This window comes from Aedes aegypti, chromosome 1 (genome assembly GCF_002204515.2).
Source record: "Aedes aegypti strain LVP_AGWG chromosome 1, AaegL5.0 Primary Assembly, whole genome shotgun sequence".
NCBI lineage: Eukaryota > Metazoa > Arthropoda > Insecta > Diptera > Culicidae > Aedes > Aedes aegypti.
This window is the reverse complement of record NC_035107.1, coordinates 82,011,439-82,030,640: the sequence shown is the minus strand read 5'-3', so window position 1 is coordinate 82,030,640 and position 19,202 is coordinate 82,011,439. Positions and strand designations below refer to the sequence as shown.

Below are 19,202 nucleotides of genomic sequence, written 5' to 3'. Positions count from 1 at the left end.
GTAAGATTCCTTATGTTCCCTTAAATCACTTCAACTGACCGAACTTCTTGTCTTTTAGTTCTGGCCCACTTCCACTCGTACCCGGTGGTCATGGCCGTAGCCTTTTGGATCGGCTTCAACAAGGGTCTCCGGACGGTGTTCATGGCCCTAGCCATCCCGTCGCACGTTCCGCTGGAGCGACTTCCGGGTGCGACCGGCATCCAGCTGCTCTTTTCCGGGCTGTTCTACCTTTTCATGGGACCCGTCATCGGTGAGTACAGTTTTCCCTTCAGCTTCGCGCTTCATTGACCGTCAACGTTTAGAGTCGAACTGCGAAATATGACATACGAATCTCACATTTGGAGGGTTTTCAAGCCAGTTGTTGTCCACCGAAAAACCGTCGGAGAATCGCTCAATTGACTAGTAACGAATCAATTCACGAATTGCGCAAAGTGTGTCATTGCTAAAGCACCGAATGAATAAACATCAATCGCCCTAATCAAATTCACACCGGTTGATCGCCTGCTGAAACGTTTGACTCTGAGTCACTTGTTGTTGGGACTTACATTACAGGTATAGGCCATTGGTGATCGATTTGATTAGCGGAGTAGCGAGAGATTTAGCAAATTAGCGCTAATTATGCAATGAACGGCTCCTTGGCAACAGATTAGGGAACGATCAATTTCGTAGATCATTTTCGATCGACTTCATTTTATAGTAAAAGCAAACTTTCCCAATGACGTTAAAATATTCTTACGTAGGTATAATTAAAATTAGCGTAAACAAAAATAACATTTTAGCGTGTCTCAAGAATCAAAGTATGGGTTTCAAGTGAATTTGAGGCTGCTGAATCTGATGCCGCTCTCAGAAATATTCCAACACATCGTAATTTCGAGTCACAGTTTGCAATGTTTCCAAAAATTTGAAATTTAGCATGACATAATTCTAACTATGATTTATCAAACTTTCTAGTAATCTAATCAATTAAACATGCCAAATATGACCTAAACTTCTATGTACGAAATAGCACGATCAATTTTTGATTAAATAGATTTTTTTCAATGAGCACGCAGTCTCCACACAAAATTTTTCGGTTCTTTCTTATGACTAAATACAATATTTCTCTAAAGCATCAAAACACTACTTTTGAGTATTGAAAATGTTATGAATTTTGTTGATAGCTATTTTTTAATAAGTTTAAATTCTCTGGTAAGTTAGGGAATTATTCCCCAATCTGGTTGCAATCTGGTAAACTTGCATGCAAATTAGCTAAAATCGACAAATTAATCGACATTTTAAATTAAATTTTCCAAAGTATCTCAAAAAGTTCGTTGATCATTAATTTCAGAATTTTCCAACATAAAAATCACAAGCATCGAAATTCGAATTGTTTCAGATAATAATGTTTTTCAACATGATAATAATTGTCATAATGTCGAAAATTTTCAAAAATTATCCTGAAATACTTTAATGAAGCTGTATATAAATAATTCCTTTTTCATGGTTTTTTTTTCTGGAAAATCTCTATGTAATTTTCAATACACTAATATTCAATGGAATTGAGAAGAAGCATGCTTAAATAAATTAACACAAAATTGAGTACGATTCGAACAAACTCAAGCTCTTCTAAACCAACACATCATGTGTGTAATTTCAACACATTATGGAAAACTGCTCATTTGTAGATTGACAGAATTACTTCAATTACTTCATCTACTTCACAATATTAAGCATCTAAACGTGACATGAAATTTGTGAAAAAGAAGCATAAATCAAGAAAAATCGACGTTTGAAAACTACACGCAGATGTGTTGGTCCAGAAGACCTTGATTTTGGCAATCAACAACTACAGCATCAAATAGAGACAAGATCGATCATTTAATTCATAATATGAAAGAAAACCTACTTTGATGTCGATGGCTTGAACAGCATGTTTTACGTTGACATCTTACATTTGTTTGGCGTACAGCTTAATTTTGAGGACCCCTTAGTTTAGTTCTTCACCGCGCCCCGGAAACCTTAGCTACGCCACTATTCTCAAGTGGGGTTTGCTAGTCCGTTTCTAAATTCCCTAGATTTCATCCAGCCAGCATATCTACCAATAATCTCCCTATTGATCAATATGGTATTCTAACGATGACATAATTCAGGGATACTTCCATGCATTACACCATTACTTTGATTACTCCTCTAAATATCCTTCCATGTATTTCTCCTGGGATTCTTCTAGGAATTCCTCCTAAAATAACCTAGAAGTTCTTCCAGAAATGGTTCCAGGAAATATTAAGAATTTTTCCAGGGAGTGACCCCAATAGACCATTTCCGTCAAACCTAACATCCCTGTTTTATATTTTTTCTCGAAAGATAATGAGTTGTAGTTAACATTTTTGTTGTTATTTTTTCATGTTAGGTATTTTCGAATTTTTTATGAATTTTCAAAAATTGACTATTTCACCACTTTTGGAGACATGCGGAACGAAAATGGTAACCCTAAGGGTGGTGAGTAAATCGTGAAACTGATAACCCTATACCAGCTGTTATTTACATTTCGAAACGTCAAAAAATTGAAAAGAAAATCTCGAACCATAACAAACGGCTTCGGTGGTGCAATTTCCCCCATCACAGTCGTCGGAATTTACGCCGGAAATCAAGTTGGTCCCAGGCCACGTATCAATGGTTCCGTCTCAGGTGTGGTAGCCGGCTCTGAACGTCGGAATTTAAACTTATATCTGTGAGAAATGACTTCGACGGGTGTTCTCCTCGTGGGCTCAAACTTACAGGTGAGTAACAATTCTCGATTACTTTTTCAAATCGACGTAAGTAACTTTCATACGGTTTTGAGAAAACTAATTGAGAAGAATCACAACCTGTCTTCTAAAACTGTTTTAAAATGAATCAACTTTTAACCATTTTTTCGCCGTGTACATCACTCAAATATTGCATACAATCAGATCGCGTTCAAAAACTAGGTAGTCTCTATTATTTTCAACAAAAATAATTATAACAAAATGATAAGCCGTTTCATACAGTTACTTTTGACGTTTTTCTACCAGTGTAAAATCGGCTCAAGTAGTGTTTTGTTTTGATTCGTGGTTAAGTCACTTTGTCTCTCTATACAGCGGGGCGGCGAAAGTAGTGGTTAGGTTGCGAAAGTTGAAAATCTTACTTTCGTCGTTTTGTAAATCCGGAAATTAAACGTTTTAAAAGTGAAAAATCTAGTCGAGTAGGAGCGGAACATGTGGAATTTCGCCTGCGAAACACGTAGGATCAATAAAGTAAGCTTATCCACTTTTTTGACTTGAGACTATTTGAACAAGTTTTCGATTATTTCGAGTTTTTATTATAGATTTCCGATCGTTTTTGAAAGTATAAAAATAAATTAATTTTACCAGGAGACGCGGTATATAACTTCGAAAATGGAACTGGAGAGTTAACGAAAGTGGCGCAATAATTCGAGCGGTTATCGGTTCGACCCGGCCAAACCGAAGCGGTATGTACTTGCAATGTTCCCGTAACAGAGCTAGTGTGCTGCAAGCCATGGGTTGGGATGCGGTTAGGCTACCAGCAAAGTATGCCGAAATGCAGCAGATCAAAAGGCAGAAGCGGGGACAGTTTCGACTGGTAGTGACGTGCGATACAGAGTACTACCGGTGGACCCAAAAGTTGTTTCTGATGTTTCGTGAGGATGCATTGCGTATCAGGAAGTGGGTCAGATCAATTTTGATCCTGTTGGTGAGACGGCGTTGGCTGCTTATTGTGGAGATCCGGTGCCGAAGTGGAGAATAAATGTTTTGAAATAGTGATTCTTTAAAAGCACAAGATTTGCGAACGCTTTGTACGATGGGTTGGCTGATCCAACGTTGGAAGATTGGAAATACATGTCACGGATACAACTGTAAATTGAAAAGAAAGGGCCATTCTGATTTGGACCAAACATCCGAAACACTTGGAGCAAGCGCTTTTGGTTGCCGAGCATCCTTGTAATCAATTGTTTACATTAAATAGATTGAATGGTGGAAAAGGTAAACCCGATATGGTAATTGCAGGGCTGTTAGCAAGTCTCTATTTAGATATTTGGTCATTATTTGAATGCAAGTCCTAAAAAGTATATTATAAGGGGGCAGGATCTGTCATTGATTTCGGAATTTTGAAAAGCAGCTTTTTCGTTCAAAGTCTAGAAAATTGACATAAACATGTGTTCACTGTATTGTATTATCCAACCGAAACACAGTGAACACATTTTCATCGAATAATTTTATGCTTTGGACAGAAAAACAGCATTTGAAGTTACCATGATGACGATGATTGCAATGACAAATCCTTGAACGGTAGGTATCTAAAGCCTCTATTTTAATCAAAATGATCTCTAAAGTCACTTTCTTCCTCATTCTGCTTGCAGTGAATCTTGGTTAAAAACGAGGGTTTAGAGAATCCTTCAGGCTATTATGTGACTGTTCCACAGGTTCCTTACAATTTTTTTCACAGATTCCTAGAATAAAAACTTTAGGATTTCTCTCAGTGGTTTCATCTGATATTTTATGGCATATTTTCAGAAACACATCCAGAGAACTTTCCAAAAATCCTCTAATAAATTTTTCCAACATTAAAAAATATCTCCATATTGTTTCTGGAAATCCAACGCTATCGACTTAAGTCATTTCTATTGAAATTATTCTGAAATTTTCAACAAAATTTGGCGCATTTTTACATGATTCTGCAACCTTTATTTTTAGTTTTTGCTCTACGAGTCTAGAATATCATGGAAAGATAGTTGCAGTTACTAGAAAAATACCAAAACTCTAAAACAGTTTTTAAATACCAAAACTCTAAAACAATAAGTCAACAAAGAAGTCTGTAAAAATCACTAAAAACGAACTCCTAAAGAAATCTTCAGAATAGATCTGAAAAAAAAATGAACAACCTTCTGCTATTATCACAAAAAAAATCAATGGCAATGAATACCTACTACCTGCAAGGTGTTAGTTGAAGGGGGTTCACAAAGGTTCCTCCATGAGTTTTTGAAGAAATTCGTTTATGGAATTTTCCAGAATTCCTTTTTATGCGCTGATTTTTCAGCCATCTTCACATAAATTAATTAAAAAATGCTCCACAGTTTCTTCTAGAAATTGCTCCAAAAATTCCCAAAAAAATCCGACTTTAGAAAATTTTCTGAATATTTCTGCAACATTTTATCTAGGGACTACTACGCCATCTTCCAAATATTTCTCGATGAATTTCTCAAGTTTAAACCTCCATGGAATCTTTCGTATGAAGTTTCGCACCACTAAAATAGTCCAAATTTAATACTACAGCAGTTATTTCAAAGACAAATTAGTTATTCCATTTATTCTTATGACAATTCTTTAGCAAATTTTTACTGGAATTCCAATTTATCTTATGATGGAATTGCTTCGAAATATTTTTCGGAATATTATCCAAGGATTCGTTTTTTTCATAATTATATTAGCAATGTATCTAAAAAATCCTACAAAACTACCCCAAGAGTCTAAGAGCTGTTTCGGAGATCCTTACAGGTGCTCATCTAGTATTTCAACATAGGTACCTAATTTTCATTAGGGAATTCTAGATGATTTATTTTCAGAATACTTCTCGTATTTAGAAAGTAATCCTGAATAAATTCATCGAGAACTTCCTTGGGAAGTTTCTCAACCAAGTTTAGGAGGAAATCATGAAGGAATCTTAGGAGAAATCTACGGAGTAATTTCTGAAGGTCTTTTTAAAGAAACTTCTGGTAGAAGCTTTAAAAAATCCTGTACGTAAACGTTTCCATACTCTCCTGAATCTCCCACCCACTCAGAGTCGTGACTTAATTCATAGAAGTTCTCTAAACACTGGGGAGGTGATCGCAGAATTTGTGACGACCCGTATTTTTTATTTATTAATTTTTTTGTTCAAAAACTCGTACAAAAATGTTATGTTTTCAAGAGGGATTGAAACATGTGGATAGAATGTGGATGCTTAAATACAGTTTTTTTTTTTTTCAATAATTTGAAAGACATACCAATCGATTTTCAAAGCCAACTGAACTGAACTGAACTCTTAATCTAGAAAAGATTATGATTATCTCGTCGCTAGCGGAAACATAGGTGTTATACCTCTGGCCACTACCATCAAAAGTCCAGCATAAGTTACTTCTGTTGCGACTTCTGCATCTCCTAGGTGAGTTGCATCTGGAACAAGCCAACAGAATCGTCGAGCTCCTCAAAATCTGCGATGCGTTGCAGCTGCAGGTAAGCTTGTTCACAGTTTTCACGCTGACCTCGGAAAAGTTTGTCCGATTCACCATTCTTGACGTATTTGTAGTAACTGTTTTTTGTGGCTTTGAAGATTTTGCTGATTATGTAGGCGCAACCTCCGGCTGTGTGCTTGGTGCCGGAATAACCTCAATTGGGTCCGACTCGTCATTTTGCGCAGATCCTCTGACTGAAAACACACAAGAAAAAAGAACAAATTTATCTCATTGCACCATTTCGAAGTACTATTCTCACCGTTGCTGTTTTGCGCTCCTGAGCGTTGTTGCCGATCGATTATATTCCGCATTCTACTAGTAGAAATCTCGTCCTCATCCACCAGCGCGGCCTTGGGATCGAAATCCATTCAGATTTCACCTTTTGCGTTTGTTGTTTGACGTGTTTTTTCTGGAAATTTCACTATATATTTTACGAACACTAGCCAAAGCGCACTTCACACGGCATGAAAAACACATACGACCGAGAGATTCCTGTTTCGGTGATGGAGACGGAACTTTTGACGGCCAGAATCAAGGCAACGGAGGATCTTTCCGATTCCGATATGAAAACATGAAAACATGTTATGAAAACATAAACAAAAACAATTATATCTGTCAGTCAGCTGGTTAGGCCAGCTGATCAAAAATTCACCACGACGTGTTGAAAAACCATGGGAGAACAGGGGGTCGAGAAAGAAATCAGCATGAAATATTTTTTTGGAGACCATGGGGTAAAACGGCGAGCCGCAAGTTTTTCATTGTTTTCCAATAGTCAGAGGCTTCAAAACATATGGGTTCCTAAGGAAAGTTTGTTCAGTGAATTGAAAAAGAGGTTATGGGCCAATAAAAAAAATTCACGGAAACAGTCTATTGTTTTTCTTGTAATTTTCTTATTAACCCCTCTAAGAATTTCTCCTGGAATCAATTTATGAATTCCTTGTCGAACTACTCCGTGAATTCAACAAAGACGCATTTATAATTGTTGACAGAAATTTCTTTCAGTAATCATTCTACATACTTTTTCAATATTTTTCAGTGGTTGCAAGGTGTTTCTCCTAAAATTCACGCGGAGATCACTGTTATGAGAACTCCTGCTTAGCATAATAAATGCTTGTTCAGTAATCAATACTTCGATTTGGTTCTATGGGAATTGGAAAAACAGTTTAAAACAATACAAAATACTTCATTGAGGTATTCGACGGCTATTGAGGACTGCTCGATGTATTGCACTACTATTGAAAAGTTTATATGAAAATCCATCATGTATTATTATTTAGGTATTAAAACACCTGATCTAATTATTAGTGTGGTGTTAGTAGAATATGCATGAGATATTATTTGGGGTATGTTACCTCTTTTGCACGGCTCATTTATACCTCATTCAGGTTGTAAGTATTTGAAATTATCTGGTATGGAATACCTCAGTTTGGTATTCAGTAGCACTTTTCTTCTGCTCGGGCGTCGAGACTGCTTCAAAACTTTCTTGGAGTTTTCGAAGAAATAGAAACACCTTCAAAATACTTAGTTATTTTAGCAGGAACTCCTCCAAAATCCAATTTGGAAATAATACTAAGAATGTATCCTAGAATTTCTTCGAAGGTTCCCTTCTTAAAACTTGTATAACATATTTAATCTTCTAGATGTTCAGGATTGGCTTTCCGGTGACGACAGGTTCGGTTTTCGGCAGCCATTAACGACGCTGCCGAAAGCACTGTCCGATATGTGGAACGGAGCTCAAGAAACGATTGGTTCGACGAGGAGTGCCAGGAGGTTTTAGAGGAGAAGAATGCAGCGCGAGCTGCAATGCTGCAGCATGGTACGCGGCAAAACGTGGAACGATACAGACTGAAGCGGAAACAGCAAACCCGGGACAAAAAGCGCCGCCTGGAAGAGGTGGAATGCCAAGAGATGGAGTTGCTGTACCGTTCTCAAGAAACGCGGAAGTTCTATCAGAAGCTTAACACATTCCGCTGAGATGTGCCGGGATAAGGATGAGAGCATCTTGACGGACGGACGCGAGATGATCGAAAGATGGAAGCAGCACTACGATGAACACCTGAATGGCGCCAGAGAACACAGGCACAGAAGGTCAGGACAACGAAGGCGATGGCTACGTCAGCACAGCGGACAGCGGAAACCAACCAGCTCCCACGATGGGGCAAGTTAAGGATGCCATTCAACAGCTCAAGAACAACAAGGCCGCTGACAAGGATGGTATCGGAGCCGAACTCATCAAGATGGGCCCGGACAGGTTGGCCGCTTGTCTGCATCGGCTGATAGTCAGAATCTGGGAAACGGAACAACTACCGGAGGAGTGGAAGCAAGGCGTTATATGCCCTATCTACAAAAAGGGCGACAAACTGGAGTGTGAAAATTATCGTGCAATCACCATCCTAAACGCCGCCTACAAAGTGCTATCCCAGATTCTCTTCCGTCGTCTATCGCCTATAGCAAACGAGTTCGTGGGAAGTTATCAAGCAGGTTTCATCCACGGCCGCTCGACAACGGACCAAATCTTTTCCGTGCGGCAAATCCTCCAGAAATGCATTTGTACATCGATTTCAAGGCGGCATACGATTGTATCGACCGCGTAGAGCTATGGAAAATCATGGACGAGAACAGCTTTCCCGGGAAGCTCACAAGATTTATCAGAGCAACGATGGACGGTGTGCAAAACTGCGTGAAGATCTCGGGCGAACACTCCAGTTCGTTCGAGTCTCGGCGGGGACTACGACAGGGCGATGGACTTTTGTGCCTGTTGTTCAATATTGCGCTTGAAGGTGTTATGCGGTGAGCCGGACTTAACAGTCGAGGCACGATTTTTACGAGATCCGGACAATTTGTTTGCTTCGCGGACGACATGGATATTATTGGGAGAAAATTTGAAACGGTGGCAGATTTGTTCACCCGCCTAAAACGCGAAGCAACAAGAGTCGGGCTAATGGTGAATGCGTCGAAATCAAACTGAGCGCGACAGGACCCGCCTAGGAGGCAGTGTTACAATAGACGGAGATACCTTCGAGGTGGTGGACGAGTTCGGGGTGGTGGACGGGACGGCTGACAACAATGTTAGTCGGGAAATACGAAGGCGCATCATCAGCGGAAGTCGTGCCTACTATGGGCTCCAGAAGAAACTGCGGTCAAGAAAGATTCACTCCAACACCAAATGTACGATGTACAAAACGCTCATAAGTCGGTGGTCCTCTATGGGCATGAGGCGTGGACTATGCTCGAGGAGGACTTGCAAGCTCTTGGGGTTTTCGAACGCCGAGTGCTAAGGACGATCTTCGGCGGCGTACAGGAGAACGGCGTGTGGCGGCGAAGGATGAACCACGAGCTCGCTCAACTCTACGGGCGATCCCAGTATCGTGAAGGTAACTAAAGCTGGAAGAATACGTTGGGCAGGGCATGTTGCAAGAATGCCGGACAACAACCCTGCAAAGATGGTGTTCGCTACGAATCCGGTCGGAACAAGAAGGCGTGGGGCGCAGCGAGCTAAGTGGATTGACCAGGTGCACCAGGACCTGGAGAGCGTGGGTCACAGTCGAGGATGGAGAGAAGCGGCCATGAACCGAATGAATTGACGAATTATTGTTGGCGAGGCTTTATCAAGATAATTGATGTAAAGCCAAATAACCAAACCAGTAGGCGAATTCCGGCGCGTATTTTCTTCGAAGAAAAGAAAATTTTCTTGCTGGTACGTAATGGAGGAAAATTTCTTCTCTTCGAAGAAATTGTTCGCCGGAATTCACCTACAGGTTCGGTTTTCCATTCGGTGAGGTATCTTTTTACGACATAAATGTGAATGATTTGGCAATATATTTTTTTATTTGGAGTGATCACATATATTCCTGTACAATACTTCAAATTTTGAATAAACAGATATAATTAAGATCTGAACTCAATTTTCGGCAATATGAGGTGAAGATGCATTGCATCCACTTTCTGTGAAGATTAAGTTTTCTATTAAATTATGTTATATGTATTGGGACAAAATGCTACTCAATGAAAACAAACAAAACCGTTTTTTTTTTTTGCTACAAATAATGTTACTTTTATGAACAGTTTTGAAACTGATCTCTGAGAAATAATTTATATTTTCAAAACAAGTACTGGCATCTTAACTAACGATCGCAATCGAAAGATTGCATTAAGATTATGTGCTTACATACCCACTATCAAAGTCATCCCAAAACCGACTTACGATTGTAAGAAAAATTTAAAAAAACAGTTTAAATTTCATAGGAACATAGGGCCTTCCTTAGCCGAGTGGTTAGAGCCCGCGGCTACAAAGCAAAGCCATGCTGAAGGTGTCTAGGTTCGAATCCCGGTCGATCCAGGATCTTTTTGTGATGGAAATTTCCTTGACTTCCCTGGGCATAGAGTATCATCGTACCTGCCCTGCCGTTATACGCATAATTTTCTCATGTTCCATAATATGTAATCGTGAAAAACGCGTTTAAAGATTTTAACACATTTAGGCCTCGTATTGACCAGGAGTGTGATAAATTAAAGTACAATCTTAACGATAGTATAAAGAATAGCGTGTTCATTAGAGTCAAGAGTTTGCATTATGAGAATAAATTAAATTTAGCTACGAAATTCAAAGTGGGACTGTTATGCCTATAAACACGGGGTTTTTGGTGAATTTCTACGCATAACAGTCCCATTGATTGTAGTGACAAATTATGTGCTAAGCATACTGCTGTAGATGACCGTTCTTACGTATAGATTGTACCGAATGTAGAGGATGTATATTCTCAAGAGTATGTTAAGGCACCTAATGCAGGCTCAAGTGACATGTGCCCAACGGAGCCACGTGTGGGGAAGTGATTAAATACGATATTATAGTTTGGGATGGAAACCAAAGCATTCTGTATGTGTGATAATGAGAAAATGTATGAGTTAGTGAAAGAACGAATGGATGAGTAAGTTAGAGTGATAAGATGTAATAAATTCCTATATCTACTCTTCCAGCTGCAGTCTTGACAGAAACTCGTCTGCGAATTTAAGGTTATTCTGCGGAGTAAATATTTAACTCAAAAATCACGACACAAATCTTCACACCATTTGACATTTTTTTTGACTTGATTAGCCAAATAATGACATTTGATAAATCGCAAACTAAGTTTTAGAACCATCAATATATTTGCCACTTGCACCGAAGAACTAATTATCCGGAATAACCTAGTACTTATGTGGCTTGGTCATCCAAAACCTCTTGAACTATTCTTCTCTGACTTGACTTTAACTTATCAAGTTTGATATGTCGCAAGATAGGTCTCAGAACCGCCAATATAATGGCCACTTCCTCTGGGAAACAGGGTATCCAAAACAACCTGGCATGTTATCAAGTCATCCAAGAACCTTTGAATTACCCTTCTTTAACCTTGATTTGGGAATTTATGAAGTTTGATTTTGCCAGCTAGGTTTCAGAACCGACAGTTTAGAGGCCATTTCCTTCAGGGAACCGGGAAGCCGGAACAATCCGACATGTGGTGAAGTCATTCAAATACATTTGAACCACCTTTAGGCTTGATTTGCAAATTCATGAAAATTGATGTGTCGCAAGCCAAGTTTCAGATTCACCAATATAATTACTACTTCCACCAGTGAACCGGTATTCGGAATAACCCACAGTGGTACCGCCCTGAGACGAGACTCGCGAAGACGGTCTTCTTTTTCTATGATTGCTGAGTTTTTTTCTTATTCCACTTTGTGCATACCAATTATGCGCATGCGCATACCAATTATGCACATGTTGTTCAAATCCTCACATGAATCTCTCAGCAAAAAATGATTAAGTTTGCATCACATCGAATCATAAATAGCCATTTGAGTGAAATTTCATGCCAGCAAACGTAGCAGACATTAGAAATAATTAATCTTCTGCTTAGATTTATCAGCAACTTTGGAAAAAAACTGCTCCGCCGACTGAGGTTTTTAATAACAGTTTACTTTGAACACAATACTTTTCACTTTTTCAGCCATAAAAACGGTGGGCTGCATTTGACGTAGTGAGTAATGAGAATAAAAATATACTCACTTGGTAAGTACATCATTTTTTTTTAAATACGTTTTTGAATATGTTCTTAATCATATTTAATCAAGCTTCTGCCATCACAGGATCATGTTTGAGTAGGCAAATGAACTTGTGAAGGTTCTAGCTCTGCGCCATTCAGGTGTTCATCGTAGTGCTGCTTCCACCTTTCGATCACCTCGCGTCCGTCCGTCAAGATGCTCCCATCCGTATCCCGGCACATCTCAGCGGGATGTGTTGAGCTTCTGATAGAACTTCCGCGTTTCTTGAGAACGGTACAGCAACTCCATCTCCTGGCATTCCACCTCTTCCAGGCGTCCCGGAATAGGCGGGTTTGCTGTTTCCGCTTCAGTCTGTATCGTTCCACGTTTGGCGCGTACCATACTGCAGCATTGCAGCCCGCGCTGCATTCTTCTCCTCTAAAACCTCCTGGCACCCCACGTCGAACCAATCGTTTCTTGAGCTCCGTTCCACATATCCGACAATGCTTTCGGCAGCGTCGTTAATGGCTGCTTTGACTGTCCTCCAACAATCCTCAAGAGGGGCCCAATCGAGCTCGCCCTCATTCGGCAACGCTGCCTCAAGATGCTGCGCGTACGCATTGGCGACATCCGGTTGTTTCAGCCGCTCGAGATTGTACCGGGCGGGCGTCGGTACCGTACATCATTGATAACGGATAGTTTTGGGCGCAGTTTCACCATCACCAGGTAGTGGTCGGAGTCAATGTTAGCGCCACGATAGGTTCTGACGTCGGTTATGTCGGAGAAGTGCCGTCCATCGATCAAAACGTGGTCGATTTGCGATTCTGTCTGCTGAAGTGATCTCCAGGTGTACCGATACGGGAGGCTGTGCTGGAAATAGGTGCTACGAATGGCCATGTTCTTGGAGGCGGCAAAATCTATCAGTCGTAGGCCGTTCTCGTTCGTCAGCCGGTGGGCGCTGAACTTTCCAATCGTCGGTCTGAACTCCTCCTCCTGGCCAACCTGAGCGTTTAAGTCTCCTATGATGATCTTGACGTCGTGGCTTGGGCAGCGGTCGTACTCGCGTCCGAGCTGCGCGTAAAATGCGTCCTTGTCATCATCAGTGCTTTCGAAGTGTGGGCTATGCACGTTGATTATGCTGAAGTTAAAGAATCGGCCTTTGATTCTTAACTTGCTCATTCGTTCATTGCACAATGGTCGGAAAAAAGTGAAGTTTGGCCAAAACTATTTTTATCGCCTTAATCGATGAAATATGTAATCAGAATATGTTCTTTGGCGTTTTTGTTGTTTCTGAAGGGGTTATTCACAAATTGCGTAACTTTGAAAAAAAGATTTTTTTATATTAAAATTGTTATCAAACTGAACTGAAAGCACAAATTTTGTTTATATTTGATCGAGTTTGATCAAAATGTGTATGAATAGTGGTTAAATATATTTTAAATAAACTTTGTATGAAAAATATCGTCAAAATATATGTAAAATATTGAATTATTCAAATAGCTCTAACTTGCAAATCAGCAAATTTCTGCAAAAATTTTGAAGGTTTTTTGTGAGATCTAAGGATGCTTTTTGATGTGCAATATTCGAAATGGCGGCGACATGACGCGACAAGAGTTGTTTTTCATGTTCAAAATCTTCAAAATTTCTAAAGTGTAATATTGAATAGTATTAAAACTTCAACCAAATATTTTTTTCCATCCTCTTGCTCGATAAAAGTGTTGAACCATAAGCTTTCAGATAGTGGGTAACTTTGGGGAAATATTGCATTCCTAAGTTATAAATTTTGTGCTATATTTTATAGTTACATTTTTCAATTTTTTTGACTTCAGCCGGTTTGCCGTCATAAAAGTCATAGAAATTTAAATTTTGGTTCAATTTCAGTTAAGGATCATAATAATATAACACATGAGGTATATTTTAAAATTAAAAAAATCATGAAAATCTCAAAAAAGTTTTTGGTAGTTTTGGCCGCCCCTTTATATGGAGCCCGATCATTGTGCATTGATCGGCCACCACCCGATCACGCGCCTTTGCATATCACCCATTACTATGAAAGCTGTTCCCAGGTCGCGTATGTTGCCGCAGCTCTGGTAGATGGTATGATTATCTCTAAACGTTCGCACCAATGTTCCTGTCCAGCACACATCCTGCAGCGCTACGATGTCGGAACCGCGTATCTTCAGTACATCGGAGAGTATGCGAGTACTTCCAATGAAGTTGAGAGATTTACAGTTCCACGTACCGAGTTTCCAATCACTAGTCCTTTTTTGTCGCTGTGGTCTTTGCCGATTGTTCCGGTCCGTATTCTCTCGTTGACGTTCCTGTGCTGATGTGTTTTTACGGTTGCTTAGGCCTGACGCCTGACACCAACCTTCTAAATTTCCGGACGACCATTCCCCCTAAATGTTCGGAGGGCCATAGTGCGCAGTTAAGCTTAGAGTCCTTCTCTGGCACTCGGACGATGATCAGCCGCCCCTGACATGGGGAACAGACGCTCCAGGTTTGCAAAAGCAAAAGCAAACCCCTCCCTTCCCTGTCAGCATAAGTTCCCACCGGGGGTTGGTTACCCGATCTTCCCCAAGGTTACTCGTACCCCGGCCAGTACCACGAGGAGGTAGGGATAGGAGTTGCTGGGCAAGAGGCTAAGGACCGCACAAAGGGGTCTATTTTATTCCTGCCGGTACGCGACGTACCAATGGTACGCCATGCCCAGCCATTTACCGCGCCAAGACATAGGCTAGCTTTAAAGGTAGCTGTGAGAGAGTCAAGCAATACTTGTCCACGCTTCTGTAGAAGTGCAGGGAAAATACCATCTCTTCCAGGAGACTTGAAAGGTTCGAAAGAATTCATTGTCTACTCAGCATTAGATCGAGTAAAGATAGTGTCCGGTAAATCTAAGCTGTTGCCTTATTTCCTATTTGGCAACTTGTAGCTCAAAATTGTGACGCTGTGTTAAATTTTTTTTGTGGTGGTCAATAACCTCTCGCTTCCTACATTTTCAAAATAATCGTATCAACCACGCCATTTTGAGAAAAAACAAAAAAAATCTTTGCGTCTTAAATATTATCTTAACACTAAGAAACCGTGTCAATACAAAAAAAATCTATAAGAAAGAAAGACGAAGTCAAAACAAAGATTTAACAGCAGTTGTATTATTTTTCTCATTCTTAGCTTAGAAGTTGAGATGGTCAGCAACTCATTACCGTCAATATAAATATAAAACAATATAAAACGGTGAGCTCGTTCCATACAATGTTTGATCAATATTTTACCATCTTCTGTTTACATTTTCATGATTGTTCAAGACATTTATCTTAAAAACATTTTCGAACTTTTGAGTTTGTAAAAAGTTTGCAAAAATCAATCAATTATGATTACATCGAGCTGCTTTTGACAATTTCATCATTGAAAACACAAACTTGGGAGTTCATTGATCTGGAGCTATTATTGGTGTTGTTTTCACCGATTTATCGTTGATACTTTATCATCCTAACCAATCTCCCATATCGACAACAGCAGAACACAAACAAACATACATCATTCAGTCACTGTATCGACGGTATCGACATTCAACCCAAACCCAAACAAAAACACAAGATAAAGACTCAACGCCCAGTCTTGCACTTAGGAATGCTATTACAGTACATTATGAAAATTTCAAGAGATTAAATAAACCATTACTCACATAAAACCGTTCTGGTGCACTCCGGAGCTACCGAGCTGCCCTTTCTTCGCCACCAACCGGGCAATAACAAAAAAATCACCAACACAACTGCCGCCAGGGCGCGAAAACAGATGATTTTTATCCTCCTTCAGTCCTTCTATGACAGTAGTGTCACACTGAATGGTTCGGATGCAAAGACGAGTTCCATCGATAAAACACAATCAAAGCCATTGATTGCAATGGACTGTGTAATCGTAATCGGAATAAATCCACAAGGCACTGACGATGGCTTCTACAAAACCCCTTTCCCGGTTCGCAGAGTTTTCGCTTTCCGCAAATCCCGATGAAGCCATACAAAATAATCTAATGAATCACACGATTCTAATCATAACATTCCGTGTCTCATCGTAGAAGCGGTCTTTTGATATTATTGCATTGGTCGCGGCTAAGCTGAGAGAGCTAGATCAATATCATCGACGTTTGAATGGTTGCACAATCGACATAGAACCGCGCGCGACAGTCACAAAATGCTTCGCTTTTTGGATAATAATTTCGATTCCAGTTGTTGCCGCTTCCATTTCTTGCTTTTCGGTGCACCTATTTATGTATTCGTTGGTTAGTGCGCGTACGGAGCGAAAAACACGTACACGCGATATCCATCCCGTCTAAAGGGAAACTGATGAGCAAAATAAAGCATGGAAGTTCCATTAGGAACGCGTGGGTCATTGCTCACTAATCTTGAGGGAGGTTGGTTCAAACGGCAACTATGGGCAAAATAACATAAAAGCCACATCTTTTATCGATGCTATCCAAGCATATTACTCAGAAGATCTTATCCGACACCGGAACTTGTACCCCAAGTGGTAGTGAATCTACGTCGTATTCTCTATTGCATACCTTTTTGAATCTCGGGCCAAATCACAGAAACAATCTTGTGGCCACATTTTTAAACGCACAAATATTCACACGAAGTCTGCCAAAAATCAGGAAATGATGTTCATAATATCTGACAAAAAATCAGTGAATGAAGTAAATTTTATTTGAAGAAATAGAAAAACAGTTAGGGTTAAAGCATCAAGTTTCGACCTACAAGAATTCTGTGCCAATTTTCGGAACTCCGTATAAAGTAGGCCAATATTGTATGAATGAGTTGAAAATTGGCGCTCTTTCCCTAATTTATGCTAAGTATTTTGATGGATATTGTGAGAGTTCCTCTTTCAAATCATATAATAATCTAGTCCAGAATATTTTGATTCTTCAGAAATTTTGGATCCTGTGAGAATAATGCACATAATTTCTTAAAATTTTATCCCAGAATCCAACCCAGTATTATTAGCATGACCCGTAATGTAAATTCTGATCAAGCTTTTACAAAAATCTTGATCAGAATGTCCAGGATTTTCCAAGAATCGTGCCTAGGATAACTTCAGAATCTTACTCTATAATCATATTTAAATGCAACCTTAAAATCTTTGAGAATGCTAAAACATATTTCACACGAAAACAAGCTCAACATTTTATTTTGAAGTCGCTTAAGATTCTGGCAAAATGTGACATAGCGTTATATTATAATCTTGTCCTGAATTTTTTTAAATTTTTAATTGAATTCGTTGAAAATCCTAGCTAAAAGTCTGTAAAATCCCGTTGAAAATTCTGTAAAAATCTTGCCAATGTTATCCATGAAATACGTGTCCAAAATTATTTTATAAATCCTGCTCAAGATTTTGTAAAATGCTTGTCTTTTTTGTAATCCTGTCAAGGATACTGCGTGAATTACGCCCAGGAATTGTGTCCTAAAATGTTTAATGAAATCTGGTTTTTATTTAATGACACGAAAGAGCATGTTACTGCAACTATTTTAGCAATTTTTCCCGCTCAAATAACGGCTACATCACATTTAAAATTTAATTTAAAAATTGGGTCACACTGGGGTTGTACCTATCTGACATTTCGGAAGGGACACGGAAAGCAAAATACACCCAAAATTCGAGTTTAAGCAAAGGAGTGTGACAAAATCTAAACAAATGTTTCTTGGACTTAAACAAAAGAAAAACATTAAAAAATTGAGTAAACATGTGTTTTTGGCCTAAACTTAAGCGTTTGACATTATAATTGAGACAGGCCTTTAGGACCCTATTGGTAAAATTTATTTACAGAATTCTGTGAGAAAATGATTCAGTGAAATTATGTATGAACATTTAGCCTTTTGTCTATAAGTTTTGTACATGCTGCATTTTTTGAATGTCGAAGGAAATCATAATAGAATATTGTTGCAACACCCAGAATTTGAATTGTTCATAAAACTAGTTATCTATGAAGAATAAAAAGCAAAACAATTTATTTAATAACCTGGCTAAAATATGAAGTTTAAACTATATTGAAAATTAAATAGTCTTGGTTTGTTCTATTTTCGAGTTGTTAAAGTAGTCAACGGGCCAAATATGAGAAGAATCTTTGAACACTCCACGGGCCGCACAAAATCAGGTCCTGGGCCGTACGTTGGGCAGCCCTATTGAATTAGAAATGAAACCATATAAGCACAAACTAATAATAATCATTATAACAGTATTATTGATGCTGACTCGTTAACAAAAGTATTTCCACTGCAAAGAAACCCTATTACTACTGCTTCTTTAATACTCCTAAGCCTGATGGATTCCAGCATTAAGTATGGACTACATTTGCAATGTCTTCGCATAGAGCGTACCTTCCAGTGCCACCACATGGTCAGTGGTAAGAACATAAAAGTTCTCTCTACCTCGATCGCATAATTTATGACGAAAAATAAGTTCGAGACGAAAATGAGAAATTTTGCATCACCATATATCGAGGATCAAAATGTCAGAATCATCACAATGAAGACGAAAAACGCCAAAAATATGATCAAATATCAAACATGATATAGATAAATACTCTGAACTATTTCAGTTTTATTGTTCTTTGAGGTTTCCATTTTCATTCAATCATTGATTAACCCTGCTGTTTGTGTATATTTTTTGCCATCCTTGCCATAAAAATGTTTTGCGGAATTTTCAGCTATTTTGGTAGTGATTTAAGGCTATATTGTAAAAAACACTCATAATACCGGTAGTCCTTTGCGGGCATGAAACGTGAACGATGCTCGATGAGGACCTCAAGCACTAGTCGCCTTTGAACGCCGCACAGTGGGACGAAATTGACGGTCAAAGCCTATTAGAGGTGTTTTAGCCCATGGAGCTCTGCACAAAAATCATGCTCTCTCTTCCACTCTGCCATGAAATTAGTAAACAACAAGGCCAGTAAACGTCA

At 39.2% G+C, this 19,202-nt stretch overlaps 2 protein-coding genes across 5 annotated transcripts in view; one reads left to right on the top strand and one right to left on the bottom strand.

The window, feature by feature from the left end:
• The window catches only part of LOC5570448, a 100,292-nt gene extending 83,705 nt beyond the window's left edge, over positions 1-16,587 (bottom strand). Inside the window, exon 1 of the mRNA XM_021841196.1 lies at positions 15,936-16,587. The gene's annotated coding sequence lies outside the window, so the exon portion shown is untranslated. The remainder of the gene's footprint in view (positions 1-15,935) is intronic.
• The window catches only part of LOC5570450, a 29,796-nt gene that overhangs the window by 2,062 nt on the left and 8,532 nt on the right, over positions 1-19,202 (top strand). For all 4 annotated transcript variants that reach the window (XM_001659104.2, XM_021841169.1, XM_021841181.1 and 1 more), the window contains exon 5: positions 59-250. In XM_001659104.2, the coding sequence (XP_001659154.1) occupies positions 59-250 (192 nt within the window). The remainder of the gene's footprint in view (positions 1-58; positions 251-19,202) is intronic.